At 34.4% G+C, this 11,652-nt stretch overlaps 2 protein-coding genes across 4 annotated transcripts; one reads left to right on the top strand and one right to left on the bottom strand.

Moving 5' to 3' along the window:
• The first annotated feature begins 276 nt into the window (after positions 1–276).
• LOC110726721 (probable disease resistance protein At1g52660) lies at positions 277–3,193 on the top strand. 2 transcript variants are annotated; one of them, XM_021906198.1, is made up of 3 exons: positions 277–440; positions 996–2,203; positions 2,273–3,193. In XM_021906198.1, the coding sequence occupies exons 2-3, from the start codon at positions 1,009–1,011 to the stop codon at positions 2,317–2,319; spliced, it is 1,242 nt and encodes a 413-aa protein (XP_021761890.1). In that variant the 5' UTR covers positions 277–440; positions 996–1,008; the 3' UTR covers positions 2,320–3,193. The 2 variants fall into 2 exon arrangements, with proteins under 2 accessions (XP_021761890.1, XP_021761891.1); XM_021906199.1 differs by lacking the exon at positions 277–440 and having other exon boundaries at positions 846–2,203.
• Positions 3,194–4,177: 984 nt separating this feature from the next.
• On the bottom strand, positions 4,178–11,420 carry LOC110726720 (probable disease resistance protein At1g12280). Of its 2 annotated transcripts, XM_021906197.1 has the most exons (3): positions 11,313–11,420; positions 11,025–11,109; positions 4,178–5,964 (listed from the first exon to the last, which is right to left on the bottom strand). In XM_021906197.1, the coding sequence occupies exon 3, from the start codon at positions 5,852–5,854 to the stop codon at positions 4,376–4,378; it is 1,479 nt and encodes a 492-aa protein (XP_021761889.1). In that variant the 5' UTR covers positions 5,855–5,964; positions 11,025–11,109; positions 11,313–11,420; the 3' UTR covers positions 4,178–4,375. The 2 variants fall into 2 exon arrangements, with proteins under 2 accessions (XP_021761889.1, XP_021761888.1); XM_021906196.1 differs by lacking the exon at positions 11,313–11,420 and having other exon boundaries at positions 11,025–11,203.
• Between the last annotated feature and the right edge of the window lie 232 nt (positions 11,421–11,652).

Below are 11,652 nucleotides of genomic sequence, written 5' to 3'. Positions count from 1 at the left end.
GGTTTCGGGTTAGAAACGGTTCGGTTCATTTTCGGTTCGGTTTCCTTTTCAGTTCGGTTTAGATTTGGTTCGGTTCTTAATCGGTTTAACGTTTTCTCGGATCGGTTCGGTTTTGGTTTTACTAACATGCGGTTCAGGTTGGTTTTCGGTTTCAAAAAAAATCGGTTTTCAATCGGTTCGGTTCTCATTCGGATCGGTTGAAACAGTTCGATTTCACCGGTTCGGTTCGGTTTTTGACAGTGCTAATATTCCTCATGAATCAGAATATAAGTTATCTTTCTTAAAGGAAGTTGCTTGGAAAGTACTTTGCACCATTTATACGCGCAATTGCTTACATTGTTATACCCTTTTTTGTGAAAGCATCGGAATATACTCCTGGATTTTACGTTGATTCAACAACTTCAGTTTTTTCTTCTTCTTTAAGCTCTGTCAAACCTGCGGTAATTGTTATAATTATTTAATTTCTTCAATTTCAGATTTCTGTTTTATTCCCATCATACTTTTTTTTTTTTAATTTAAATTATTCGTGATTAAGTGATTATAGTATTTACTTCATTTTATTTGGGTGAAATTATTAATATCGGAACAATTATTAAATCAATCATCCAAATGCAATTGTATTTGATCACTTTATGTTGCTGTTGTTATGATAGCAGTTTTTACTGTTTAAGCTTCATCTAATTCATCCAATTTTATGTTATTTTTTCAATCATTGTTTGCATTAAGCTTTAATTATTGTTTAATCTCATGTAAAGTGTTGAATTATATATATATAATGATTGAAAAGTAAGGATTATCTAATTCATCCAATTTTATTTTATTTTTTCAATCATTTTTTGCATTAAGCTTTAATTATTGTTTAATCTCATGTAAGGTGTTGAATTATATATATAATGATTGAAAAGTAAGGATTGGTTTTGTTGAAATCGGAATTAGAGTTTGATATTATGTAATTTGAGGAAAGATGGAATCTTTACGGGTTGAATTGTATACAGGAAAGTGTTAGCAATGGAGGTCGGTGCTATATTTATGGGAATTTTTGGGGTTTTAAGTTATTTAAGTGGGGTAGCCAGTCTTGATGAGAGGAAAAGAATCCTCTTGAATAAGACTGACTACTTGGTTGCTAGGATGCAGGACATTAAGAGAGAAATTTCTTATATTCAAGGCAAGAAGCGAAAGCGAGATCATGCCATCTGGGATTGGATGGCCGACGGTGAGAAACTCGTGGAGAAAGCGCGATGCGTATTAAGGGAAGTAGGAAAATGGCGGGGCTTCCTTGTGGGTGATGCAAGGATGAGATGGAATGTTAGCAAATTGATTGATGATATGAGAGATCATGACAAAATTGGTGTTGTGCTCCTTAATCAGGCCTTGTCTGATGCTCGAGGTCTATGTCATGGCTTACATTTACCGGTTAAACAAGTAGTTGGCCAAGAAGCTTCTGAGACTTTGGACCAGCTTAAGCTTCTGTTGGAAGGGGACAAGGCTGGAAGGATTGCTATTCATGGCGAAAAAGGAATTGGTAAAACCTTTTTGATGAAGCACCTGCATAACTATGCGTTAGGCAGGTTTGATTATGTTTTTTGGGTCTCTTCCCCTGATAAGTTCACTGTCAAGTGTGTGCAAGATGCTGTTGCCGCAGTTGTTAAATGTGATCTTTCAAGTGATGATTTAAATGTAAGGGCTGCAATGTTGAGACATAAACTTGCGGGTCTTGGCAGCTTTGCAATTTTCTTAGATGGTGTTGCTGATGTACATGAATCTGATATTTCTATGGACCTCATAGGAATTATAGTTCCTGCAGCAGGCAGCAAATGCAAGGTGGTATTAAGTACCTCGACCTTGCGATGGAGAATGTTTAAACGCTTTGCGGCAGTCAAAGTTGAGCGCCTTTCAGAAGATGCAGCATGGCAATTGTTCAAGCTCGAAACTGGAATTGGCAAGGATTTTGTGTCTTCCCTTGTTGACATGCCTAGGTTACTTGTGAAAACATGTTGCGGATTGCCACATAAGATTGTAAACTTAGCTACTTACATGTGTGGCAAAGTTGACCCCCGTGAATGGAGGTATGAACTATCTCAATCAGGATGTCATGAGTTGGAGAACAAATTTCCAATAATTCCTGAACTTGAGCGAGAGAATAAAAGGCTAAAGAAGGACATCATTCATTCTCCAATGTCTCTTGGTTGGGTGGAGTCGGCAGGTAACTGAGAAGTTCTTTTGTGTCAGAAAGCAGGAGCATAAAATTAACTGAATCACTGTGATTCTGTAGGTCTTCAGATGTCTGTTCTTCAAGAGGCATGTTTGATAATACTGTGAACTAGCTGCTCAAGGAGCTCGGCATCAAGAGAACAATTAGATGTATCTGTTGAGTCTTTTTTTATATAGCCAATGATGCTATCTTGGTAAGCTATACACCTAAACTCACCCTCAGGCTCACATTAGGAAACAAGGAGTAAAACTTCTGACAGGGAAGGCATTCATAGAAGTATACTGATTCCTCTGGCGTTTACCCAACTTCTTTTTGAATAACTATGCTTTTGCCATTTAATTATATAACATGATTATAGTAGAATTTTTAAGCTGTGATTGCAACTGGTCCATCATGTGTCTTATCTCTTCGTGACTATCTTATGTTTTAATCTTTGTTTTGTTTTGTTTCCTCTTTGCATAACTTGTCCTGACAACATCTGGTGACGAATCATCCAAATTACTAGTATATTTTGTGGGCTGCGGCTCCTCACAGCCCATGTCATGCCATCCAAGTTGCTGCTGATGCGAATGTAGATGCATCTTACTAGTTCTCCATCCTATTATGGAATCACCTTCATATTTATGCTGCAGGGATTCAACTGATAGGAGAAGATTTTAGCCTAACAGCTTCTGGCAGGCAGAGAATGGCTTCAGTGACTCACATTTTGATTTTACGAGGATGATTCTGTTTTTTCATCCCTTGCCAGCAGCCAACATTTTCTCCATGTAGTAAGAGAAAGGGAGATCAGATCTTATTATTTTTTATGGCAATGTTCTGTATATCTGCTGCTTTATACTTATATTTTGTGAATCAATTTTCCCCTAAACAATGTATTTGTTTCCTGCTTTGGAAGTTGCAATGCAAGATTTGAAATGATGGTCAATACTGATGCAAGGGCAAAGAGTGCAATTGTGCAAATATATTCAGAATGGATAAAAATGAGTAAACCCTGTGCTGGGTTTTAAAGTTTGGCCCAACCTTGTGGGTTTGACTGTTTTCATTGTTCTTTTCCATGGCTTTCTCGCGTCTTGCCTGTTATAGTCCTTCAATCTTCAAATCGAATTCTAAGTTAATTGAATTCAATTCTCACTTCTCCAGTTCTCCCTCACAAGTCAATTCAGCCAGGGTTCTTGTGATAGAAACTTTGGGAGTGGGATAAGGGTAATGGAATCCCTTCTCCTAAGTGCCTGCATTCTAGATTGAACCCTCAAACTTGAGTTTGGAAGGTGTTCTCCTTTCTACAAGGTCAGGCTTAGCTTGGTACGAATTATATAAACATAGGTATATATTGCATTTATTTTATTTTATTTTTTATTATTATTTTTTTTTTCTTATCACATACTACGTAATATACAACACAAAATTTTGATAACTCAAATCACAGCCTTAGTTACTGCAGACAGCTCCTATTTTGCACCACTCTCCTGAATCCTGATTTTGTAAGCCAGTGACTTCAAGCAACAACTAAATCTGACAGAGTTAATACATTACACCAGATAACTCAAGCTCCTAATCTAAACATTCGAGCCACAAATATTTGTTTTCTCCAATTTGTATTTTCTGATGTCAGGAGTTCATCAATGAGATGTAGCTCCTTCTTAAAGTTCCTAACTTCAAATTGCTACTAGTTCTAAAAGTTCAATAATGGGATGTAGCATCTGCTACTAATTCTTGCTATAGCTTCTGCTAGACCCCTTGACGCTCCTTTACAACTACCTTACTCTCACTCCCTTCTGCAGGACGGGGATTCCTATCTCAATCAGAGAAAATTGGGCTACAGGTACATCATTTAGGAAAATCACAAAACTCCCAGACCTGCAAGCTTAATCAAGTGCGGAGTACGACCATGTTTCACATCTAACAAATTCATGGTAAACGGCCGAAAATAAAATAAACTTGGGTCTTGTATTGAAACTGTTGAAGGAAACTCATAATTGTTCAAATCTATATAAACTGTAATAGTAGAAACACAAAATTCGTCTTTGAAAAAAAAAAAAAAACACACACACACTAAATTGTAATAACTAAACTCATAATTGTTCGACTAGCTAGGGAAAATACCATGCATGAATAACCAAGCTGCTAAACTCCCTGCAAATTGCAATCTCAGCTCTGAACAAGCTAAGAAACAGTATCTGCCATTTTTCTGATCCACTTATTCATAGTCACTGTTTGTTTGTCTGGTGCAACTTGAATTAAGCACATTCTTTCAAGTCGATTCAATATCACATGACCCTGATCATCTACATACATTTCTTCTCTGTCTTTGCCAATTAGCCCGCAATTTTTCCACTTATCAATGATTATGCGTTTGGCAACTTGACAATCATTAGGTAACAATTTTGCTGCTGCCAGAAAGCAGCGCTGGACAGTACTATCTTTTAAGCAATAGTACCCAAATTTGAGCTGCTCCAATATAATGTCCTCTTCCTTGTTGATGCTGGAAATGGTGCCTACCATCTCATTCAATCGGTTGTTCCATTCTCGATGATCTTCAATCCCTGACATAGACCGGGCTATGATGATGATGGCCAGTGGCATTCTTGCACACTCTTTTGCGACTTGGATTGCTACTTTTTTGGTCCTTTCCTGATCTCGTCTTGAGAACAATTGATCATTATCAAGTTTCACTTCATGTAGGAACAGATCCTTTGCTTCTTCTTCCTCCAACAGCTCCAACTTGATGGTGTGGTCACACTTCATCCTGTTGCATACGTCTTTGGACAGTGTACTAAACACCAGGATGCAGTTCACACCAGTACTTTCTGGGGTCATTTGAGACGGTATTCCAAGCAATTCATAAGCTGGAAAGTCCTCCTTCACATTGTCAAGGAAGAAAACTGCACGACCCTGGCCTATCTCCTGGAGTCTCGCCATTATCCTGCCTGCACATCTCACCTCATCGTGTGCATCATTGTTGTCCAAATCAACAAACATCCCATCAGCCACGCAATTCTGCAAGGCCTTGTTGTAGTTCCTTTGATCAGGCTCTATATCTGGTGCCTTGGCCCAAAATACAGCCTCGAATTCCTGTACATCTTCAAAGGCTTTGTTGTACAGGTGCTTCATGAGATTGGTCTTTCCGGCTCCTCTGTGGCCATAGATACCAATGCATTGAGCACGACCTCCTGTCATGGCTTGATAAGCTGAATCCCTTATCCCAGACAACGTCGTGCCAATGTACTGATCCTCCACCATGGGTAACTTCTCTCCACGCTTTCTAATCCCGTTGTTTGTTAAGCCTTGCCCTTGCAACTGGTTACCCTTATCCAAAAGCTCCTGTCCTTCCCTTAGGTGTCGCTCAATGCTCAGCACCCACATCATACGCTTCAGCAACCACGACTCATCCTGGAGACTGTTTAACACTGATTGTGCTGAACCTATGTACCCTTCTGCTTGCCTAAAGTAGGCAACCACAACATTCTTACGCTTCTTTCTAGGGTCTGCCTCCTCATTCTTTACCATTCGCTTCATGTCATCGACAGTGTTCTGTAGGTCCTGCCGCACACCATCCAGGTCATTGCGTATGATGTCCACCTGCACAAGTCGTTTCCCTAACTGACAAATTTTCGGCACTACCTCAAGTATCGCATCCATCATTTCTATACCCACAGCAGCCTGTGTGACCTGGTAAGATCCTATATGTTATTCCCATGGTGATCCATCTGAAGCCTACACGCCAGCCTATCATGCAGCATACACAGTTGCCTCTGAAACAAGAGAAAACTCTGCTCAGATCAAATATGTCCTCCCAACTAGGGGTACTATACATTTACACTAATCAAAAAATTATAAACCAAAGAGATCAAACAGCACAACTCTAGGAAACAATTTCGACCTTTTATGTGATCTAGAGGCTAGCATAGGAACTGGTTACTTCTATGTTTATCTAAATCTTGTTTAGAATATACTAAGGGTCTGTTCTAGTTTGCTGAACTGAATTGTTTATAAAAAAAAGGGAAATTAGGAACTGAACTGAAGTGAAATTAAGCTGAAGAGAACATGCCTTAGCTTTTAGATAGCACCTAAATTAGTGTCTGTTCTCATACGTTGAAATTCAGTTCAGCTCCTAATTTCCTTCTCTTATAAAATATTCATTTCAGTTCAGTTCAATTCAGCTCCTAATTTCCTTCTCTTATAAAATATTCATTTCAGTTCAGTTCAGTTCAATTCAGCTCCTAATTTCCTTCTCTTATAAAATTTCATTTCAGTTCAGTTTAGTTCAGCTCAATTCAGCTCATTTCAGTTTAGTTTAGTTCAGCCAATGAGAACATACCCTTAATGTAACCGAGCAATATGTAAATATATACTCCCTCCATGTTTTTTTAAATGATACATATTGACCGACACATAGTTTTAGGCAATTTAATCGACTTAAATAAAATAAGAGGTAAGTGGGGTAGTGGAGTATTAAAAAATTGTTAAAGAAAGATAGTGGGGTTAATAGTTTATTGAAAACTAATGAATGTGAGAGGAAAGATATAATAAAAAAGTAGTAGTGGGTTTGGATGGGGCCATGAGAGGAGAGAGATACAATATTTTAAGACAAACTTTTAAATAAAACGGATGTTCAGTAAATTAGTGAACATTCGTTATAAAGTGACAATAAAATGCACAAAAGTTACACTAAAACGCACAAAAGTTACCCTGACACATATAAGAGTTATTTATGCTTTATTGATAATTTTGACAAAAGTGACACTAAATCTGACAGAAGTGTACTCGATGTAAAGTAAATTACTGAAAACCGGGTGTACATAAAAGTTTTCCATATTTTAATGTATTGAAATGTATCACTTAAAAAAACACGACCAAAAATGAAAAATGTATCACTTAAAAAAACACGAAGGGAGTAAGTTTTTCTCTATCCTTTTTTTTTCTACATCTCTATACTTTGTTTCAAAGCTTTTCACTCACTTTACAAACAAAATAAATAAATAAATAAATAAATAAATCAAATATTATTGTTAGTCTTAAATATCTCAGTGTCTATGCCAATTGTGGAGATAATTCAAGGGCGGTAGGGCCGTAGGGTCATATAACTCCATAAATCAAGTAGTCTTCTTTTTTTTGTTTTTTTTTGATGGGTAGATCGAGTAATCATATAATTGTATTGGTGTTGACCAATTGACCATATTTTTATTATTTTATTGTTTGCTCCTCCGTATTTTGTTATGATTTTTTTTTAGGGGGTAAGAGGTGGGCCCCACCTTAATTTCCTATCACAGGAATATCAAAGGAGTATTACCCACAGGGGAGGGGGTATATAAGCCTCGAACCCGGGTCACTACCACGGGAAGTGAAGCTTAGCTCCACTGAGCTAAAGGCTTCTTGCTCATTCCGTATTTTATTATGATGCAATGAATACACCCCCATATTTTGTTACTCCGTATTTGCTCCATTTTTCTTGTACGGACTTCTTTATTATTATTTTTTCTTTTTAAATTTCTTTTTAGGAAATTTTTTAACAACTCCTTCATACTCACTCTTGAGTCTTGACCTCTTGTTACTACTCCGTACTATTTAACACTTTTTTTTATTATTCAACCAACCCATTGCCATATTATTTTATTATTTTTCACCACCTCCTAAAATTCTACACATGAACAAATGGAGCAAAAAATAAAATATAGAAGAATTATTTATTTTCTATTTTTTTTTGTCCTAATTATATCCATACATTACTGTTGCTGATATTATCTACATTATTTAATAATTATATATAACACATTACAATGATTTAAACAACTATTTCTATAGCTATGTTTGATCTTTTGCATAAAACAAAAACAATCATATGTCATTCCAAGGTTATATACCCTTCTCTTATTACAACAACATTCACACTCTTACTATTTCATTTGTTTATTTATTTTGACAGAAAATTTAACTTACATACATAGTATTTAAAAAATATACTTCATCTGTTACGAATTACTCGCAATAAAGGGGTATTATTTGTGAGATATAAAATATTTCTTTATTGCGAGTAATATGTAACGGGGGGAGTATATGGGTGAAGCAGGAATGAGCTAACTCCGGGCACTTCATTCTCAAGCATGCCATGTCATATGCATAAAAAGACGATAATTTATTGCACATCATCACTCATAAAGCAAGAAAAAAGATAACTAACATCTAGACATAGAAATCAAGAAATGAACAAAAATAAATTAACAAAACTTACAAAAGGAACTTCTTATTCAATGGTCAATTATGAAATTAGGAAGGAAAATTAGGAGTGAAAGAGAAAACTAATGATGGACGAGAGCAGGGAAAGGTAAGGGATGTAAAAAGTAGGGAGAAAATTATGGCATACATTCCTTTTAAGGCTATGCTTAAATGGGGTTATAAAAGTCAAAAAAAGGAAGGAAAAAAAAAACATTAGCAATTAGAGGTATTGTATGGAGATAAGGTGTTTATAAATGAAATAAGGTTGTGTGACGTGATGGAAAAAAAGAGAAATGGAGGAATCATATTCATTACCCTCATAAGTTACATTCTCCACCCCTCCCCCTTGTGTTCCAAAATTAGAGCAATGGTTCCCTTTAATCACCTACACTATTACATAAACTTTTCATGTTGGTTTAGTTTGATTCGTGCTACCTATTACTCCGGTTCTTAAGTACTTGCTCCACTTTTTCTTTTTTTTTTTTTTTAATACTTGTTTTATTTTCTTATTTAGAAATCTTTTACAATATTTAATTTATTTATCTCACCTAAAGGATCCAACATAAATAATTTTTTTATTAATTTCATATTCTCTTCACTACTTTTGATTTTTTTTTCCCCTCTACTCCACTACCTTCATATTTTATTATTTCTTCAATTTCTCCTAAAACTCCGCGTATAGAGAAATGGAGCAACTATTTAAAAACGAAAGGAATAGTATATTACTCTCAAATTTCTACCCACATTTAGGAAAATTGTTTTTCACTCCTTTATTTGGGAAAATGAAAAGAAAAAAAATATATAGAAAATGTTTTTTGTCAAAATAAATGAAACCAAAAGTGGAAAAGTTAGGAAGTATTTTATAAAATGAAGAAAGTATATTCATCTATATGTAAATAAATAAATAAAATATATATGAAGAAATTTTTTGTAAAAAAAAAAAAGAAAAAGAAAAATATACACTAAGCACACAATTAAGTAAGGGTTTGTTCTCATTGACTAAACTCAGTTAAACTGAACTGAACTGAGCTGAACTGAACTGAAATGAAAATTTTATAAGAGAAGGAAATTAGGAGCTGAGTTGAATTGAGCTGGCCTGAACTGAACTGAGCTCAGCTGAACTGAATTGAATTGAATTTCAACGTAAAAGAACAGACCCTAATACTAAAAGAGCCTCTTCCAAAAAAAAAAGTAAATGATGTTCCTATTTACGTAAATCATGTAAGTTTTTTACCCATCTTTAACCGCCAATATCTTTAATCTCACACTAGCAAAAATTATAAAAGCTAGATACTACCTCTGTTAATTTTTATGTGCAACTTTGGAGTATTATTTGTGAGATATAAAATATTTTAAAGTTGCGCATAAAAATTAACGGAGGTAGCATTAATAATGTATTTATCATGATGATCAAGCTAGATCTCACATGATCATTGTGGAACGGAGAGAGAGTACGTATAATATACATTTTTTTTAAAATAACCTAGTACAGAATATATATCGTGGAATGTATCAGTGGCGGATCCAGGAATCCGAACTAGGGGTAGCACTAGACAATAATAAAAAGAAAAAAGTATAGCATTGTTGTAACGTAACATAATTAATCAGCCAAACATGAATATAATGCGTTTTGTAGTCGTATAATAATTAACAATCAAATTCAAACATTTATATTGACAAGGTTTTTTTTTATTATTATTTTATTTTTTTACAAGTAATTCAATTATATTGTAGATGTCGATTATACTATTATAAACTTTCCACCTGTTTATTTTTTATTTTGTCAAAGTTGCATATGAACTTATACCAAAAAATTTGGTATAAATTTTTCCTTGTGCATATAGCACATATGCTAATGTAAAACTTTGACTAAAAATATATATCTTTAATAATTAAACTTATAACAATTGAATGTTATAGTAATAAATTTGACGATTCCAACAAGTAACCACATGTCTATATTTATTGTTATGTATAAATCAAAAATATTAGCTAAAGTGAATTAGATGAATTGTACAAAAAGTCAAAACGTTTCATTTATTTAAACATAGTTGGAATATGATTTTTTATATTTATTTCAGTGTAAATTTTCACACGATTATAAACAAGATTTAATAATGGCCAAACAAATGCAATAAATATTATGTAATGAAAATGAGAAGAATGAATAAAATATAACAAAAATGATGCTATAGGGTCTCGAACCCTAAACTTCTTGAAGACACATAATTCACCCACCCAACTCCCTTACCACTGAAGCAATGCTGGAAACACTTAATATCATTGCAGATTATAATATATATATACATATATAAAGGACGCTTTTCCAACATTTTTTTTTGGTGGGGGTAGCACGTGCCCCCCGGGCGTCAACGTGGATCCGCCACTGGAATGTATATCTATTTTGTGTTTAGATTAGCACAAGGACAAGTCATGAAAATCGATTTCAAAATCACTTGAAATCGAGAGGCACTAGACAATTATAAAATAGGATACACTAAAGATTAAATTATAAAATAGGATACACTTTCTTTAAAAATAAATTTTAAAATTGCATTATGATAGAGATTATGCATAAGAATAAAAGATATGTACTCACTATTGCCGCCGCCGCTTCCGTCTCAAGTGACAGCATATACGGGTGCTCCTGTATTTCCGGGTCCCGTGATTTACATATTTAGGGCCTAACAGAAAACGGATTTTGCAAGAAAAGCAGTGAACTTGATTGGGTTTAGTATATAATGACCTCTATATATATATATATATATATATATATATATATATATATATATATATATATATATATATATATATATATATATATATATATATATATATACTTCATATATTATATTCTTCTTCACATACCTAACATGGCGAAACTTACCAGATGAGAGATCTGGAAAATGTTTATGAATCTACCCTGCGCGGTTAAGGAAGGAACACCCAAATTTCATAGATTGCATTAGAGAAGACTTTTACTAAGTCTTTCTTTTGGAGTCTTCGGCGTCAACTCTCAATTATTATCAACTAGCATAGGTAATTCATTCATTTACTATTAAAGGACTTGGTTACTAATGGTCAATAAAAAAAAATAAAAAATTATAGGAACGTTATTTGAATAGTATTTTCTGTTATTTGAATTTCTTTTAATTTTTTATAATGTTATTTTATTAATTGAAAAATAATTGAATAATACTCCACATAGCTATATAAGAAGTGGACTA

The sequence above is a fragment of the Chenopodium quinoa genome, unplaced genomic scaffold (genome assembly GCF_001683475.1).
Source record: "Chenopodium quinoa cultivar QQ74 unplaced genomic scaffold, ASM168347v1, whole genome shotgun sequence".
NCBI classification, from domain to species: domain Eukaryota; kingdom Viridiplantae; phylum Streptophyta; class Magnoliopsida; order Caryophyllales; family Amaranthaceae; genus Chenopodium; species Chenopodium quinoa.
Note: the sequence above shows the minus strand (reverse complement) of the source record. Positions and strands in the feature narration are given on the sequence as shown.

What these genes read in the sequence shown, in the direction of transcription:
- LOC110726721 (XM_021906198.1), top strand. Translation starts at nt 1,009, where the DNA reads ATGGAGGTCGGTGCTATATTTATGGGAATTTTTGGGGTTTTAAGTTAT. An exon ending in TGGTTGGGTGGAGTCGGCAG is followed by an intron (nt 2,204 to 2,272) that starts GTAACTGAGAAG and finishes GTGATTCTGTAG; the next exon opens with GTCTTCAGATGTCTGTTCTT.
- LOC110726720 (XM_021906197.1), bottom strand. Translation starts at nt 5,854, where the DNA reads ATGATGGATGCGATACTTGAGGTAGTGCCGAAAATTTGTCAGTTAGGG.